This window comes from Anser brachyrhynchus (assembly GCF_964034855.1).
Source record: "Anser brachyrhynchus genome assembly, chromosome: 2".
NCBI lineage: Eukaryota > Metazoa > Chordata > Aves > Anseriformes > Anatidae > Anser > Anser brachyrhynchus.
The window spans coordinates 2288444-2306462 of NC_137695.1; the positions used below are offsets into that span (position 1 = coordinate 2288444).

Genomic DNA, 18019 nt, shown 5'->3' on the forward strand with positions numbered 1-18019 from the left:
TGTGGGGGGAAGTTTTCAACTTAATTACTTGATTGTGGAACTGAGATAATGGTTCAAAACTCTATCTCAGTTCCTTTCTCCCTAGTGGGGTTGGTTCTGGGCTACGGGCAATTGATTGCAGCACTTCTCAGATGGGATCACAGCAGCTTGGACTTGCATTGCTTGTGTTTGATGGCATTTTGAAATCAGTTAGTAATAAAATGATTTGGGTAGCAGACCTAGAGAACAAAGATGACTTGATAGTTGAGTCCCTCTCCAGAAGGAGAAAATTGGCTGTCAAACTGGCATTAGCTTCTGGGGGGGGGGGGGGGGAAGCTTCTGTTTGACTGAGAAACATGTTTTTCAGAGTCTCTGCAATGTCTTTTGCTTCACAGGTATGGACTCCGTGTTATAACCCCAGAAGAAACATTCTTTCTCTCTGCCAAAGACCCACAGATGAAGGTTAGCAGCGGTTAGGGCCTTTCTGTTTCACCTGAAAGTATCACGTGAAGAGCCTTGAAATAGAGAAATGGCATAGAGGGGATGACAGCTCCATAGTGGGAGCAAAATGTTGACTACTGAGTGGAAGCTGACATATCAGCAAGCATCAGGATTTATGCTTCCTGATCCGAAGGCAGATTAGTAGGGTCTGCAGCTGCTTAAATGCAGCTGAAACCTTTTTTGTGTGTGACTTTTGCCATTTTTTGATTGTTTTAAGCAGAATAATAAGTAGCATGTCTTTTTCTCCATGGAGCCAATACCTCATCAAGCTGGCTCAGATGGTAGTGGCTCAGGGTAGTAGGTGGAAGAGGATGGGGTGCTGGAAGTGGAGCTGGGAGCAGAACAGGACAGGTGGGCCATAACTCACCAGCTCAGCCAGCTGAATGTCACAGAATTAGTGGGAGCCCCATGGCTTCTTCTGCTTCTCCTGAACTATCTCTTGCTGTGAACCATTTGGCTTTCTTCGCTTGTTCCTTCAGCGCTCCTCTTCCTCTCTTCCCAGGCTGTTTGGCAGTGGAAGCTGAACCAAGCCATCCGCCAGGCTTTGAATGGGAAGCGAGATTTCCCTTTGTGGGGTAAGACAGGAGAAGGCACCGAGCCCCCGTCCTGCCGCTTCTTCACCTACGTCTTCAGGCTTGAGAGCAAGTTCAAAAGCGCATCCTATGAGGGCGAGTGGCACTGGGGAAAGCCTCATGGCAAGTAAGGAGACTTTTTTTTCCCCTTTCCTGAGCACAAATATGCAAGGATGGCCTGATGTCTTGACATAGTGCTGCTTGTATCCAGTGAATGCACCAGTGGATATATAGGTGGCTGTGGACATGGGTGGGTGCATCCCATGCCAAAGATCTGGACCACAGACTGGGGGCTGGTGATCTCCTGGGATGTGCTGGCTTCTCTGGTTCATACCTTGCTTGTTTCCACAGGGAAATCTGGTGTTGAGGACAGATTTGGGGGCAGCTGGGACATATTTGCTTGCTTTCAGGGCTTGGTGAAAGTATGAGTCCTGCCACATGATCTACATCTTGCAGATATCTTGCTAATGATACCAGTTTATGTAGTAAATTGTAGAGGCTGCCCCTAATGTGGCAGTGATCACATTGGAGGCGCTTCACTGAATTATGCCTGTAATTAGGGCTCAGACTTGAGCCAATGCTTATTATCAGGATCTCAGCCTGAGGCATAAAATCTTACCATTGTGATAAGGAAAAAAAATAAAACAAAAAACTCTGCGTGTGAGAAGTGAAGCATTTTCTCTGATGCTATCAAAATGTATTTTAACATCTGAACAATTATCGGATTTTTTTTTTTAATTCATTAAATGCAAAAGATGCTTAAATGCATTTCTTGGGAACATGAGAACATTTCACTAAACCCAACCCAAGTTTAAGAATTAGCTATGCCAAAGGGGAAGAATTTATAAAAGAAAAGTTAAATGGTCCCAATCAAAATCTATTTGACAAAGGACACAGCCTATGTTTTGTGAAGAAAACTCAAATATGACCAACCTCCTCAGACAAAACGGTTGCTATGGGATTTTTATACTTTCTGAGTTTTATACAGCTTTTATACATGGTTTGTTTCTATTGAAGCAAAAAGGGTTTAAAGACCTGGTTTGAAAGAGCCTAAAAATAATCAGAATATCCAGAATCAAAAGCTTGATCCTGAATCTTTTGTGGAAGAGCTTGTGCCTTGCTTCAGAACAGCATTAAATAGGTGTTTGAAGCAGGGCTATGCTTGAGGCAGTCCCTCACATCATCCCCACCTTCCCCAACACTGTTATCCCAATTAAACTAGAAAATGAGATTAGAAAACCACTCTGTGCAGACACAGAGGGACAAGCACTGCTTGTTGCTCTTTGCCTCCTCCTATCTTTGGGTTGGAAGAAATGTGATGAAGAAGTAACCTCCGTTGCTTCAGATTAAGTGACTTGACTGAGGGATCCCAAGAAACTCATGGCAGAACTAAGTGACTTGTGGCGCTTCTAATACCTGGGCTTTCAGTTGCTTGCTGTCATTCCCATTGCTGAAACTGCTCTCCTATATGACTTGATACTAGTACAGGGTTACAGAAGAGCAAAGCTGGCCATGATGGCTTGTCCACCTCTTTGTCTTTTTGTCCCAGTACTCCTGATGCCTCAAAGTGGAGGAAAGAAACAGTCCTGCTTGAACCACCCCCATGGCTGGAGCTGGCGTTCTGTTTGTTTTGCTCTCTTTTGCTTCCATTCAAACTAACAAAGCAAAAGGAGATGTATTTTAAATCCACTTAATTGGATCTGACCACTTCCCTGTATCTTAAAACCCAAAAAAGAGTCTGCCACGTGTAGGTGTTAAAAACAACCTTGGTGAAAGTCAAGACAACATGTCGGGGTTTTGGTACCGCACCAACTTGCACGGTCTTTGGCTGGGAACATGTAGGGAACTGGCTGTGTCCGGGCTGTTGCAAGAGTTAAAACAGTGAGTGGGTGTGGGTGGAGTGGGAGAGGAAGGGGGAGGAAATTCATTCACAGCTGGGCATGGTTGTGCAATAATTTGACCATTGCATCGCATCGACAGTTCCAGTCTCATTGTTGCATTGTTACCTTGTGTAATCATTTCTACAACCCCAGTACAAAACAGATGGAAAGATACAATTCCTCTAGGCCAGCACTCATCTCTTTTGTTTTCATTGTGCCTGGTAGAATGAATGAATGAATTTCTGGGCTGTGGTGTCATTAACTTGTCTACAGGGATGTGCCGTGCTGGAACGTCAGCTGGCTTAATCATGTGCTATGCTTCAGTTAAAAAAGAATCATATACACTGTCATAAATGAATGACCCAGCAACTCTACAAAATGATTTTGAGATAAAAGAATTTGGAAGAAGATTCTTCCAGCTCATTCCAGGACATGAAAACCTTATGGTATCAAAACCCTTCGATGCAATCCAAGATCCCAGAGATGCCTGGAGAACTCTCTCTCCCTGTCCCCTGAGGAAACGTTCTGATGTTAGCAGTCCCTAGGCTATTGATAACTTCTGTTGCAATTGTGTACGCTGCTGGTGATCTTATTTGTGTAACTCTCCCTTCAAATTGCAGGGGGACAGTGAAGTGGCGTGATGGACGCAACCACGTTGGAGATTTCAAAGAAGGCTTGGAGCATGGGTAAGCCTTAAAGAAAAATCCCAAAGCATTTTTTACTTTCAAAGTAAGCTAAAAAATAGTTCCTCTTAGAGATACAGAGAAGCTGCTTATCTTGCATAGGGGCTCTATTTACTGCTAGAGCCCAATTTGTGTGACCTATTCTGGACCCCTGCATTAGGCTCAGTGAGTTGTAACTTAGTGAGTGGATTGCCAGTGACTACAAAAAAGGGAGAGCATGCAGATGACCTGTTCAGATGGAGACATGTCCATTTGGCTGGATGAATCTCACCTTTGATCTCTAAATCTAGGTGAATTCATTCACATAAAATACCTTGAAAAATAATTTCTTGATATCTTTTAAAAATCTGAAATCAGATTTTTTCAGAGGGAAAGAGACCATACTATGAAATTCAAACATTATTTTTCTAAAACGTTTTGAAAATAAGACTTTTAGACTTGGTATTTCTAAATGAGTTCCAGAATAAGCTAGATTTTAAAGGGATAAAGTGTCTCAAATACTTAGTGCTGGGGTTAAGAAAACATTTCATTAATGTCAGAGGTAGAACTGGCCCCAGCCATGTAAATCACTTTGGCAGGTCCTTAGTTTTTAAATTTCATCCAATACAACTGAGTCACATTGTCCTGCTGACCTCCACCATGTGCACCCTGTAGGTTTGGAATATGCCTTGTCCCTCGCCGATCTGAAGACCGGTATGACTGCTATAAATGCCACTGGTACGAGGGCAAGATGAGAGGCTATGGAATCTGTGAGTAAGTAAAACCCAAAGATGGACTCTGGTTAAAGATGGTTATAGCTTCCCAACAAGCTATAACCATTGTAACTACCTCTGTGCTCTATCGGTGAGGATGTTGCTGGGTATTTGTGCTTGTGTTTGAGAGCAGAGAGTGCATGGTGTGCCATCAGCCCTGGACAGACTTGGAGGAGCATATAGTGTGCTCTCTCAGCTGGCCATGCTGTCTGAACTAAACCTTATGTAGAGTAGGTTCCTTAATGGTGGATGGGATTGTTGGTCTGGGAGTCATAACCATTATCCTGAAGTGGACTGCTTCCCCCAGTTTGCTTCTCCTGCTCACTCAAATTCTGAGCTTAAACCCAGAGCTTAATTTGGGAAGTGGAGTGCCAGATGCTTCTGGGAACAGTCGTTTGCACAACTGTGTCTCAAAGTGGTGCTGTGGGGATTTGGATGGATCCTGGCCTGTAAAGCACCCTATTGTGGGCATATGGCAGTGTCCCAGCCTTACCTTCCATCTCCCTTCAATTTAGAAGGCCAGAAACAGTAGCAGAAGGGGTTGGAAAAGAAAGGTGAAGGCAGATCTGTCTTCCTGCTTGATCTGATCTACTCCCACCCTGGATTAACCTGATGTCACTGGGATCTGGTTGGCAAGAGGTCAAGCACTGAGTAGCCTCTCAGAGGACAACTGGAAACCCTAAGTGTTGTGTGCTCAGATAATGTTGAAAGCTATCTGTGAAGCGATTAGTTTGCATGATGTATGTTCCTAATAGTGGACAACTAGAGGCTCCAGAGATAACAGTCAAGTGAGTGTAATATTTGGCAGGCAGATGTGCCCAATGTACTCAGTTTCCTGGTTTGCTGCTTCAATAGAAGCTATCAAATAGGCACAGTCTTGGATTCTGTTTGTATCTCTCCCTGCAGGTATGGGAACGATATGGTCTACAAAGGCTACTTCAAAGACAACGTGCGTCAAGGGTTTGGGATACTGGAGAACCACTCAGCTGAGCATCCATTTAAATACACAGGACAGTGGGAAAATGACAAGAAGAATGGATATGGAGTCTGGGAAGACAAAGACAGGTAAAGGTGGTATGGATCAGTGATGGCTTTAGGTGCCTGAGAGTTTTCCCCCTCTATTGGCACAGGGAAAGCCTTATGTTCTGACAGAGGGAATTGGGAAGGAGGAACGTGTCCAGTCTCTGCTATAAGGCCTGAACTCCTGGGGAATTGCAGAGTTGAGTTCGTGCAATAAATCTGGCTTTTATGCTGTGTGGGAACACTATATCAGTTAAACCTAGCCTCAGTAGGTGATACATCAGATTGACTAAAATGTAGTGAAATAGAGAAAAAAAAAATGTTTTCTATTGCATTCTAGAGGGGAGAGATACATAGGTACATGGCTCGATGATCACAAACATGGACAAGGCATTGTAGTCACCCAGTCAGGTGTCTGCTATCAAAGGACATTTCATGCTGACAAAATGGTGGTAAGTATCCATTTTCAGTGGACTCTAGGTGTTGGTGGGACATGGAATTCCCCCATCAAAGACAAGATTAAGATTTTCCTTCATAATTAATCTGTGAGGGAAAATAGATGGCAAGAAAAACTTAAGCATTGATGTTTTACCACAATAACATTTTTGAAGAACAAAGCCTAGATGAAATCTTCCATTTATTATCACCTTCATGAGGTACAGCTAGTAACTATGTGGGAGACTCTCTTCTTGCTCATGCTAAGGCACTTTGTAAGCTTTGCTGTTCAACTGACCATCAGGTCACAAGTATAGAACAGAACTCATGCGAAGTGCTGTGCTAGTATATGCAATGCTATGTCTGTCTTGGATATCATCAAGTCTTTACCTTGCCAATGTGAGCTTACCTATGCTTAGCTGTCTTTCCAGTTCATTGAAAATTTAGACGTTGGTGTAGAAAGGAAAAGGGACTGGCATAGGACAGCTGGCTTGGAAATAAAAGCATTTCTTTTCATGAAAAATACGCACTTAAAAAAACAAACAACCCCCTCCCCTCACACCGAATTAGGACAAAATGTTTAGCATGGAAACTCTGTTGGAAGGGCTTTCCATAACAGTTCCATCTGCAGGGAACCAAAATAAAGCTGTCTTTTGGTCTGCCAGCTGCCAAAGGCTCCTTTAACTTCACAAGGCTTCCGGGTGGGAGCAATCGCTTCAGTTTTCCTAGTGGAAAATTGGTATGGCCAAGAAGCTTCCCATGGAAACCTTTTATTTTTGCCAAAAAAGGGCACTTCCCATCAAGAAAACCGTTCCAGCGGAAAATGTGTTACAACTCTAAAAGTGACCACATTTTCTGGCTGGTATGGGTATGTATAAACTGTTGGGCTCAAACCTTGGGCCAAGCCCTAGTGAGAAGAATCTTACCCCACTGGCATAAATTATTCTGTGTCTGTTCTGCATTTTGGTGCTCTTCCTCTGAAATGCGTGCTACTGTAAGCAGCCCTGGGAGTTGGGAGGTAATGGAAAGAGTCATTTCATGTGTGCTTAGGAACAGCTCATTAAAGCTCCATTGACTGCAAAGCAAGGGACAAATCTAATTCTCCACGGCAGCTGTCTTCCTCTTTTCTCTTACAAAGAATGACACAATTGGCTACAGTCACCAGGAGGTCATAGGATCAGGAGGGCCATGAATTTGATCCATATCACAATTCTTGGTGACCACTTGTAGAGTAGGAAGCTGCCATTTCTTCCTTATTTTAAGGAAATAAATGTAGTATTACTGTCACTTAAAACCACCCGACTACCCTGTACATCTCCTCCATGCTGGGATGCCTAATGGGCTGTCTCTAGAACACCTCCTTGCTTTCCTCTTGGGCGTTGCAGGTCATATGTTGAGCTTTCATAAAGGTTTTCAGAACCTGCAGCCCGTAAATAGTCTGAACCATTGGCTGTTTCTAGATGAACTGGAGTAGGGAGGGAGTTAGTGTCATGAACTCATTGCTTGTGCTTTTCACACGAAGGGTTCTGGGATTCTGCTCTTGGAAGATGACTCAGTCTATGAAGGAAACTTCACGGAAGACCTAACCTTTGTTGGAAAGGTGAGCATTTAGTTCATCTCTCCCATTCCATATGGTTGCTTGCTTTCTAGAAGGCCAATAGATTCTTCAAAGTTTCATGCCCCGTCCCTCCAAAAAATAACATTTTCTTGTTATTCCCTTCCCCCTCTTGTTATCTTTTTCATTTACAGAAGGGAGGCTGCAGCTAAGAGATTTCAAGAGGCAGGAAGATGGAGGCTTTAGTCGTTTTGTTTTTTCTTTTTATACAAGGCTTTGTTTTTGTTTTTTGTCGTTGCTGTTGTTTGCGGGAGATTTTTGGCTGCACTTCACAGCTGCAGTTAGGATGTTCCTGTATTCTTAGAACAAATGTTTTTGCCTTTGTAGTGGTTTGGGAGCACAGGAAATGATGCTTGAAGCAAACAGAGTTGCAGTACCGGTGCTCTGCTAGCATAACCCAGATGTTAACATAGCTGAGGGATCTTGGAAGCTTAATTTTACAATCTGGCTACTGCGCTGACATGTTCAGCATTTTTCAGTTGATCTTTAACTGAAATATCTGGTTAAAGTGTTCATCAAGTGCCCTGTTGCAGGGAAAACTAGTCCTCTGGGTTGTTGCAGAAACGCATGGCAAGTCTGACGGGAAGTGTGTGGTCAAATCAGACTGAGCTGATGTCAAAATAGATACTTGGTGAGGGTAGCAATTGCAACTTAGCCCCGTCATTTACTGACTTGTCATGGGAGGAAGTGCTTGTGTCATAATCTTCTTCAGCCAGAGGTGTTAGGGTGAAGTTGCAGAGACTGCTCCGAGTTTTAAGATGCAGCTCCCTCCAAAATTAATGTTTAGTTTGGTGGTTAGTTTAGAAAAATCTGCTCATTATCTCAAGACAGAATGCCTCCTGCTATGAGCAGTAAGGATTTCAGTCTTGCATTGGAAGCCAGATTAATTACGATATTGTTTAACTTTGGATTTGGTTTAATTAAAACCTTTCAAGTTTGAATCAAGCTACTGCCTGTCTTCTCCTGTATTTTCCCCAGAGAGTTTAAGGTTTTTCTTGGTAGCAGAAAATATTTTGAAAGCTTTTGTGGTGAATATCATATGTTTCCCTCTACCCCTGAGGCCAAACTTGTTTGTGGTTTTAACAAGTAGAGGAAAAATAGAGGAGAAATTGCAGTTTCATGTGTTTTAAGCCAGAAACATTTTATAACTTAAAAAAAGATACTGTCTACTTGTAAAATATAATGCAAGAGTCTTACTCAGTGATGTCTTCACCCTCCAAAATTCTACATGTCATTCGACAGCAGAGATGTATTGTCTCCAGCGATCACTACCTTAATGACACTATTGTTTTGGGTGCTGAAAGTGTGCACCTCAGTGCTGAAAGTTGTTCTTAGTCACCGTTTCAGGAGCTGGCTCTGTTGAAAAGAGAATTTGAGATCTTGGTCCAGCTTGTTTCCTCTTGCTAATGAGATCTTGGCAGAATAACGCTGTATTTCTGTTGCAGGGAAAGCTGTCATTTGCCAATGGTTTCATCCTGGAGGGAACCTTTACTAACAAATCAGGGCAAGGCCTGCAGACCCAAGGCATCCTGAATACATCGAACGAACAGCCGGATGAGAGGATAACCAAAACGTGAGCAAAACCAGCTGACTTCTTGGGTTGTGATTTGTGTTTTGACAATACCTGGAAGAGTACTGGACCAGTCCCTTCAGGGATGAAGGCAGTCCTTGCCTAAAAGAGCTGGTCTGAAAACTGGTGTTTATACAGGGAGAGAAGGAAGAAAGGAGAGTACATCTTGTCATTTAATCTTAATGTCTGGTGGGAAGCAGAAACCAGATGTTCTTCTCCTGTCCTGCCACTGGCCATCCAGATTTGCTCCCATTCTCAAGCTGGAGAGAGTTTTGGAAGCTGAATGTTTGGAGTGCTTTGTTCATGTGTGTGCACGTACCTTTCTGTGTATACAGACAGGTCTGAAGCTACACAGGCAAGGCTGGGTTGCTAAAATATATCACTTGCTCTTTTCCTGACCCTTCGTGCTACTATCCAAAATATTACTAACTGATATTTTAGAGAGAGGAAAGCTACCAAAAATCGAGGAGCGAAGCACAGCACATGAAGCTCCGAAGGGCTTGGGTTGGGTTGTGCTCTATGGGGAGGAAGGTGTGGAGCCAGGATCAGAGCTTCGGCAGGCAGTGGTGCCAGTGCAGGGCAGGAGCAATTGAGCTGAAACTGTTGGGCCACATGCTTCAGAATAGACTCTTATCCTTAGGCTGAGCCCCACGGAGGGATGCTCTGGCTGCCAGCCGGGAGGGCCTGGGTTCAGGCATTTAACCTAAATGAAGGAGTCTCTGTGGGAAAAAGAGCTGCCTGTCCTCTGAGGTTAATTCCTCTTGCAAAATCCAGTTCAATTTCTTCCTCTTTTCTCCTCAAAGCACTTCCAGTCCATCAGAGTTTTTATGTTGCAGAAACAGCTCCTATTTCCTGTGCTTTTCAGACATCAATAGCTACTGGTGGTGGTCACTCAACTGTCTCCTTGCTATCTGTCTTTTCTGTAGGCTTTCAGTTGAATTACATAGTCTCTCTATCTTCAGAAATATCCATAAGTGGAGCAGAAAACCGGTGATCAATTCATCAGTAAAGTAAAGATTATTGGCATTCCATGCAGCAGGAATTAGTTTTTCTTGACCCAGAGTATCTCATTGCCAGGCAAATAGACTCGAGTTGCTTTTTCTGACTCACCAATTAGGCACTGCTGACTTCTCAGCTCCCATAGTTCTTATGTTGATATCTGATTCTGGAGAACCTCCCGTGTTTGAAGGTGAACTCTGAAATATGCGAGGGGGGTTGCAGAGAAGCCTAACGCCATGTCTTGTTGTGCAGTCAGCTGGGCCTCAAAGAATTCCCAGTAGAGAAGAGGTGGAAGGGAATCTATGACCAGTTCCTGGAGTTTGTTCACTCCGGCTGCAAAGAAGAAACAGAAGAGTCTTTTACAGGGTTCCACATACAAACAAGCAAAGAGCTGCGGAAATCTCAGGAATACCTCTTCTGCCACAGGTGGGAATATCATGTGCTTTTGCGGCAACTGAGGAGCCCATCTTTGTAGAGAGGAGAGTGGTTTACATTTGAGACTGCCTTACATTGAACCTATAAACCCAAGCATTATTACCCCATTTTTCCTGTCCATGACACTCTCCCTTTCTTGGAGGAGGAGGATGACTTTTAAGTCTGTATGTAATATTGTGCTGTTGAGGCTGATTCCTATATATATATATATATATATGAAAATTTAGGTGGGATTCACTTGATTAAACATAGACATCTGCATGTAGGCCAGTCGATACTGGCTCCTCTGCTAGTTAAAGCAGACCTACCTGATATCGTCAGCAGATTCAAGCTGTACTCATTTTCTTTGAAGAAAATGTCTCAAAAATATCAGATGAACATGTGCAGGATGCAACTCAGGCTGGCTGTGAGGGGACCTGAAGGTGATGAGTTTTAGGTGACCACAGCTGCTACAAGTAGGTGGGGCATTTCCATTGAAAAGGGTAGAGTAGAATTCTTTTGTTCAAATAGTCTCATTGCCCCCTTGGTATCCACTTGCAAGACCAACTGGGATTTATCCCAAAGCTTTCCTACATGGTTTTTCTTTCTCACCTCTTAATTTTCCAGGGGGACTGAGGATGTTTCCTGGAAAATAGAAGATATTCTTGAAGAGCTTGTCCACCACCAGGAACTGGAGTCACTACAGCGTTACTTAGAGAAGGTAAGGTTTAAAACCCCAATGATCTATGTCTGTCCATCAGATGTGAACAAAGGCCACAGCAACTTGCTTTCTGTTAGCACGTACAATAAAGCCAATGACTTCAAGAGTCTTGTCTAAAATGTGTGAATACCTTTGTGAAGAGGAGGGCTTTCTTGCATGCCTTTTGGGTATTTTTGCACGCCTTTTGGGTATTTTGTGTACAGCTATACAGGCCAGGAAAGTGCTGATAATGCTTTACTCGGTTCTCAAGCTGTGTCAGGGAATAACCAGCTGCTGGAAACGATTAATCAACTTCCATGCACTCAAAGTTGTTTTGCACTCAGACAGCCTTACCCTGAAGCACCCTTTGCTCTCTCTTGCTTATCACAGCAAAGATCATCAGAGCAGCAAGTTCTACTAAGCACATTTCTTTCTGATAATGGGAGGAGAATGGGCTCTTGGCAGTTAAAATAGACCAAAATTATAGGTGATTACCTCTAGGCTTGTTCTCCTCTGCTGACAAGAGAAGGTTGGATTGCCTTTACGTGTTCTCCTCTGCTCGTGGCAAAGGTGGACTTGTAAAACTTAATTTTCCTCTATCGTGCAGGCGTTGAAGTCTTCTCTGCACCCACTGGGAAAGCTGCTGAAGGCCTTGACAATAGCTTTTCAGGCAACATATTCTGGGATTGGGGCCAACAGACACTTGCTGACTATGGCACAAGAGGAAGTCAAGTACTATGCAAAGAAAATATGGGAGTTTTACCAGTAAGTAAAGAACTCTGAGGCCTTTCCAATGGGTATGTTAAGCAGACCATTGGGATAATTCTTTCACGTCAATGCTGCATTATTTCACATTGGTTTTTTTGGGAGACTTGATTCAAAACAGTGTTGGATAGAGATATTTGTAATAACTAAGCTCTTATGGACATAGGAATTGTGTCACATCCATTGTTCAGTACGTGACCCAAAGGACATGGCTTTAATGTGACTAAACCTCAGTGAGATAGAGCAGCTCGGTGAGCTCTTACCCATGATATACTTCATTTGTGCAAGCACAGATATGAGTGAGAAACCTCATTAAATAACAAGAGCAGCAAAGTATACCAAAGCATGCAACAATGGTGTTCAATATTGATAGCTGAATGAAAAAGAATTTAATCTTAGCATGCCTCAACTCAACAGGAGGTAACGCGCAGCGTGATTGCATTGCTGAGGCTGGGCTGGAGTGGGTAGTAACTCCAAACTGAGGTTGTTCAGCCAGGTGGTTGTGCCCATGGGTACATAAGGACAGGATCAAAGGCATGACTGGGGTCCTGTTGCTGCTTGAATGTCTGTTTAGTAGGAGATATAAGAAATGCCACAGTAGGCAAAGGTGGGGAGCTCTGCCTCTAACTACACTCAGGGAAGATATTGCCTTAAAATGAGGAGGCTGGATAAAAGCTTTGTTATCAGCCTTGTGTACTTGAGGAAGGCTGCCAGCCCTGCCATGAGGAGTTCTCCCTCCTGGGGCAGTCTGAAAACACCAGCACAGCTGATGGGAATGAGTCAGATTTGATTCAGTTCATCTGCTGCATGTCTGTGTTGTGAAACAGGGTGAAGTGGAGGGATCTGAGCTGTGTTCATGAGCAGTACAACAGGGCTGCTAACCCGAGTGTTGGTTTGTGTGAACCTTCATGTGAGCTTCTGAACTCGGTGCTTGGGAAGCTTGCTTCATGCCTCAAGACCTTTCAGGTGCAGCGTGGGGAGCTTAGCCAGCGTGTCTCTGGCTACGCTGATGATGCTAGACTAGATGAGATGCTTCTGTGCCAAAAACAGGCAACCTATCCTCAGCCCTTTTTGGCATTGGGCAGTCTGGCTTGGAAATATCAAGACAAACCCAAGCTACTTTTTCAAAGTAGAGCATCCTCGAATGTTCATAGATGGATTAATGAATTGGCTGGCGCGACATGTCCTGAAACCTCATGTTTCTTAAGTGAGAATACAAGGAGCTGGTGCTCAATGAAGACCACGGTTAGGATCTCTGGAATGATTGCCCTAGTTTTCAGAAGGTATACAGATATTTTGAAGCACTGATTCATTTCTGGCAGCTGCTGATGGTAATGGAGAATGCCCTCAAACTGTGAGGCTTGGTTTGCTGATAAAGAACAGCTCCTGGAGGCAGGGATCATTCTATAAAGCTTTTTTAATCAGAGGTTTCAGTGTAGAACAATCCAGGATGCCTACAATACAAAATATGCCTTCAGAGAAATAAAACAGTTCTGCTTCTCTTCTAGGGGTTTGCTCCATCTGGCACTGGAACAGAAAGGCCAAATGCCTGCAAAGTGTGTGGATGGAGAGACAAGGTAGGTGTCACCGCTGGCTGTTTAGCTTCAGGCTGCTGGAACCCAGAGGTGTGTTCTAAAATGCATTAAATGCTAAACTGATTGCATTTGTCCATTTGACTCAGGTTTACATCTCACACTTTTCTTTAAGAGTTCAAAGCTTTCAGTATTTTGGCTTGTAGGAGAGCAGCAGCTCCTCCTAATCATGTTCTGTAGCAGAATAAGGATGTGGGGAGTTGGAGGCACGTGGGACGCATCCTTGTAAGATAACTCACACCAGCTGCTGGGCTGGTTGTGTGCAAGATGGCAGAAGAGGAGAACAGGTCTCTTTGCAGCCTCAGGAGCTGCCTCTTATGTTGAGTCCTACATGGCTCTGTCTCATATCAAGATTATAGATTTCCCAACAGGACTCAACTGTGCTTATCTCTGCCATAGTGACCAGAAGGCATGCAGTGTGGTCCTGCCGTTGATCTTGCCCTGCTTCTACCCTGAGCTTTTCATGCTCTACATGCTCTATCATGAAAGAGAAGATGACCTCTACTGTCAAGGGATTGTGGACCTAAGTCTGTTTCCTGACATCAAGCTGCTAGAGTTTCTGGATGTACAGAAGTAAGTGACCTTTTTCATCTCTGGATATACTCCGATGATACCAGCTGGGAAGCTGGCAGCCAGGGAAAGTTCTGATGGCACGGAGGGGAGGAATTATACCATGTTGCTTCCTTGCTCCATCATTAGCTGTAGCACTGAAGTCTTTCCTAGGCTGCTGGAGGAAGTCCTGTCATGGAGTGCCTGCACTGCTGTCCAGAAGGACAACGCTGACTAGTGGATTTTCCCTTAGCAAAACTCTTTGTTTCTAACTTGCCAAATAAATGGTTTCCTCCAACTTGGAAACAATAGGATATAGTTTATAAACGTGTCTCAGATAGGGCTGTAGACCACCAAATGGTACCTGCTGTGTGGGCGCACAGTCTCAAGACAGGGGAAAGGCTCTGGATCCAGACGTTTCCCTCACCCATTCCTTCAGTAAAATCCATCTTTGGAAGTGTTATGTGAAGACTAATGACTTAATGACTCAGACTCAAGAGGCATGTGAGGTTTTCTAAAACTGTGTCATCTGCTGCTCAATGGTTTCAGTGGTGTAGCAAGACACCCAGAATCCCAATGTGATTCAGTCTAGACCCAGTGAGAAGAATTGCACCTGAAAGTGTCAAAGCTCTCCACTGATTATTACAGAAGCATCTGTGGGTGAAATGAACCCTAATTTCAGGTCAATGACAGCTATTTTTTTTCTTCCTGTAGCCATGTAATGAGAGTAGAGAACTCAGCCTCGTGCACCACCGTGACTTCTGCATCACGTTGAGTGAGGAGATATGAACAGTCAAGACTGACTTAGGGTGGAGTTAAGACATCGACATCTGCCTTCTAAACCTTTTTTTTTTTTCTGTCATCTCCTTTCAGACACCTTTGGCCTCTGAAAGATCTCACCTTGACCACCAACCAGGTAAGAGCTAGCACCTCTGTCATGTCATTGGGGTGGTGCGGGGCTACGTGTTGGCCAACGACTGAGCTCCACCTGGGTGAGCCCAGGGGCCCTGCGCTCTGCACTCAGAAATCCTAAATGACATGTGATAGTTATGGTCTGTAACTACTGCATAGCAGTATTCCTGGGTGGGAATATTTGCTCTGCTCAGTGTCTTTTCAAAGACATCTAAGTTTGAACGCACTTGGATGTCTACAGTTCCACTCTCAGCAGTGTGGCACTGTCTACAAGAGCTTTATTCTGCCCTCGGTGGGCAGTAAATATGCTTGTTTTGTGCCCAGCACTGAGGAGCTGTGGGGTGGCTCTTGGGGAGATGCTCCTCCAGAGGCACAGCTCTTTGTCTCCATTTCAGAGGCGGTCCCTTATCAAAGACAAGTGTTTCCTGTCTGCCACGGAGTGTTTGCAGAAGCTGATGTAAGTCACCAGCCTTAACCTACTGACAGTCAGAGCTGATGGGGATTTTCCTTATTCTGGGAAGTGCCATAACTTCACACCTGTTTACAAAAGCATACGTGGTTCAGCCTGCAAGATTGTTTAAAGAAAAACTATTTGTGACATTCATTCAGCTGAAATTAAAATGTATCTTTTGTAGGAATTTTCTTTCCCTGCAGAAGTGTCAAGACAATATCTAAAGTGTTTAAATGCAATCCTCCCCTGGAAAATATCTCCATTTAAATTTGCTGAGAAAATTTTCCTCCATAAAATGTGGCTTTGAAATGGAGTTTGCTCATGATATGCCTAGAAAATTGGGCCTTGCTGTGTGACTGCCAGGTCATGATATAACCCATTGCTCTGGATGCGTAGATGGAGCTAGGTGAGGGATATCCAGGCAGTGTGGTGTCCCAAGATGTTAATGTTAGTAAAACGGAGTTCAATTTTAGAAGCTCTGCTTGGTTTTTTGGCTTAGAGGATGTGGGAAGGGAGATAAAATTGTGCAGAGAAGTGTTGAGAGCTGCATCGGGGGAGTCCTCAGGTCCTTTTGTATACTAGCCCTGTTGAGACCCTCCCTTGGGAAGCCATTGTGACTGCTGTCTGGGGAAAGCAGCACAGGATAGTGTCTTTGCAGGACGTGATGGGCAGGAAAACCAACTTTATAGACGTGACAACTGTATTATTCCCCTGCGAGAACACTTCCTTGGTAGAGCTGCCCAAAGTGATTTGTTCCATGCCGCTTAAATTTTATTTGAGGGACTGCGACTCGGGTTAGTCCTGCCTAAAAATGAGAGGTTGGCATTATGGTGCTCAGGACCTGGGGAGGCTCAAGGTCCACCTGGGCCTCATTACACCGTGGTGATGCCTCCTGTCACCACCTTGTAGACTCCTTTTTGGTGCAGCCATTTAAGATGGCTTGTGGTAGTGTGAAGGTCTGCTCTGAATCTTTTATTTTTTAAGTGCCACTGCTTTATCCCTTGACCCATGTAGTGGAAGCATCTTTGACCCAGCTGTTTTCACACTGACAGCACCACAGTGGATCCCCGCGAAAAGCTTCTGATCCTCCAGAAGACATACGAGGAGATAGAGAGCACCGTGTCCCGGGTGGTGGAGACGGACTACAAGCTCCCCATGGACGACCTCTTGCCCCTGCTGATGTACGTTGTGTCGCGAGCTAAGTAAGTGGCACCTTTTCACTTCCCAATCCCATGGTCGTGTGCTACCTCAATCAGGAACGGACAGCCGCATTTCCAGGCCCAATAGTTTTAATTAAAAAAACAAGTGGTTGTGTTTTTTTTTTTTTTTTTTTCCTGAGCTGTATTTGGGTTCTTGTGTGCTATGGTCTGCCAGCTGTGGCCTGATGGTGTTGGCCATGATCTAACGTGGCTAGGGACTGGCTGAGCATCCATCCAAGAAGGTGGTTCAGGGTTGTCACGAGAAATGCAGTCTGACTGGCATCCCAGATTATCATAGAAAATAGGAATATGTGGTCTTTGGAGGCCAATTGTTGATGTTTTCGTGGGAATTATCTGCACACTGGGTTGAGAGAGATGTGAAGGAAAAATCAGAAGACAACAGGCTTTAAATCAGCTCCAGGGCATTTGTCTCTGACTTACTCTGCCTTAATAACCATTTAAGAAATCTCTTCAGTTTTCTGTTCTCAGTGGGGCACTGTGGTTCAGTTTGGAGACTAGGGAGGTCTTGAATATTGACCATCTGGTAATCGGACTTCTCCTGTATAGGAACGACTGTGAATGTAACATTTCTGCCAAAGAGGCCGTGCCTGTATTGCTCTCACTGAAACTGCGGGAACCTGTTTGCATCCAGTAGAATGAAATCACGCCTTTTTTTTTTTTTCTGGCAAATTTTGAGTCAAAATCCTTGACTGACTTTCTGGATGTTCTTGGCATCCAACAAAAGGGTGAAATGTTTAAGTTTGGGGCTGAGTCTTGAAATCCAGAAGCTTAAAAATAAATAAAAAAATGTTATCGCTATTTATTTTTGCTACCGTTGCTGTACGATACAGGTTTGTATTGCCAGGCAGCTTTCTTGTCTGCAGGTGATAGAGGAGTGGAATCAGAGAGGCTGAGCATCCTCAATAACATCCTGTCACGCAGGATGCTTCAGGGACTCAGCCTCCTGAAGATTAGGGTGATGCACAGGGAATCAGCAATGGATTTCCAGACCTGTGCCTCCCTCTCTGCGTAATCTGATTTCAAACACCTGCCCAGAAATGGTGGTGCCCAGGTATTTGTCTCAGTTGTAGCTTTTTTTTTTTCCCTAGAATCCAGCACCTGGGAGCTGAGATCCATCTGATCAGAGACCTGATGGACCCCACTAATCAAGGAGGACTGTATGACTTTCTGCTAACAGCACTGGAGGTAAGGAAATATTTTTATCAGCGACTGTTACAAGAAGCTGTAGGAAAGCCTTTCTCGAATGGTAGAGATGCTGATGCATGCTCTCAACCCTCATACAATTTTAGAAGGCTGTTCACATGCCTAGCACGGGTTATTTTCCTTCTAGTCAAGAAAATACTTTTATCATTAACTTACAACGTGCAGATTTAATCTTTTATCTAGCCTAGGGTGGCAGTGTACCTTCAC

The 18019-nt window shown here is 44.1% G+C and overlaps 1 protein-coding gene across 8 annotated transcripts in view; it reads left to right on the top strand.

Annotated features, from left to right (window-relative positions):
• Positions 1-18019, top strand: part of ALS2CL (ALS2 C-terminal like) — a 66681-nt gene that overhangs the window by 47267 nt on the left and 1395 nt on the right. For all 8 annotated transcript variants that reach the window (XM_080583391.1, XM_080583392.1, XM_080583389.1 and 5 more), the window contains exons 9-25: positions 375-441; positions 983-1179; positions 3553-3618; positions 4270-4368; positions 5274-5432; positions 5728-5839; positions 7345-7422; positions 8883-9010; positions 10259-10432; positions 11048-11141; positions 11728-11885; positions 13394-13462; positions 13877-14050; positions 14900-14942; positions 15334-15395; positions 16442-16591; positions 17698-17794. In XM_080583391.1, coding sequence (XP_080439517.1) covers positions 375-441; positions 983-1179; positions 3553-3618; positions 4270-4368; positions 5274-5432; positions 5728-5839; positions 7345-7422; positions 8883-9010; positions 10259-10432; positions 11048-11141; positions 11728-11885; positions 13394-13462; positions 13877-14050; positions 14900-14942; positions 15334-15395; positions 16442-16591; positions 17698-17794 — 1927 coding nt within the window. The remainder of the gene's footprint in view (positions 1-374; positions 442-982; positions 1180-3552; positions 3619-4269; positions 4369-5273; positions 5433-5727; positions 5840-7344; positions 7423-8882; positions 9011-10258; positions 10433-11047; positions 11142-11727; positions 11886-13393; positions 13463-13876; positions 14051-14899; positions 14943-15333; positions 15396-16441; positions 16592-17697; positions 17795-18019) is intronic.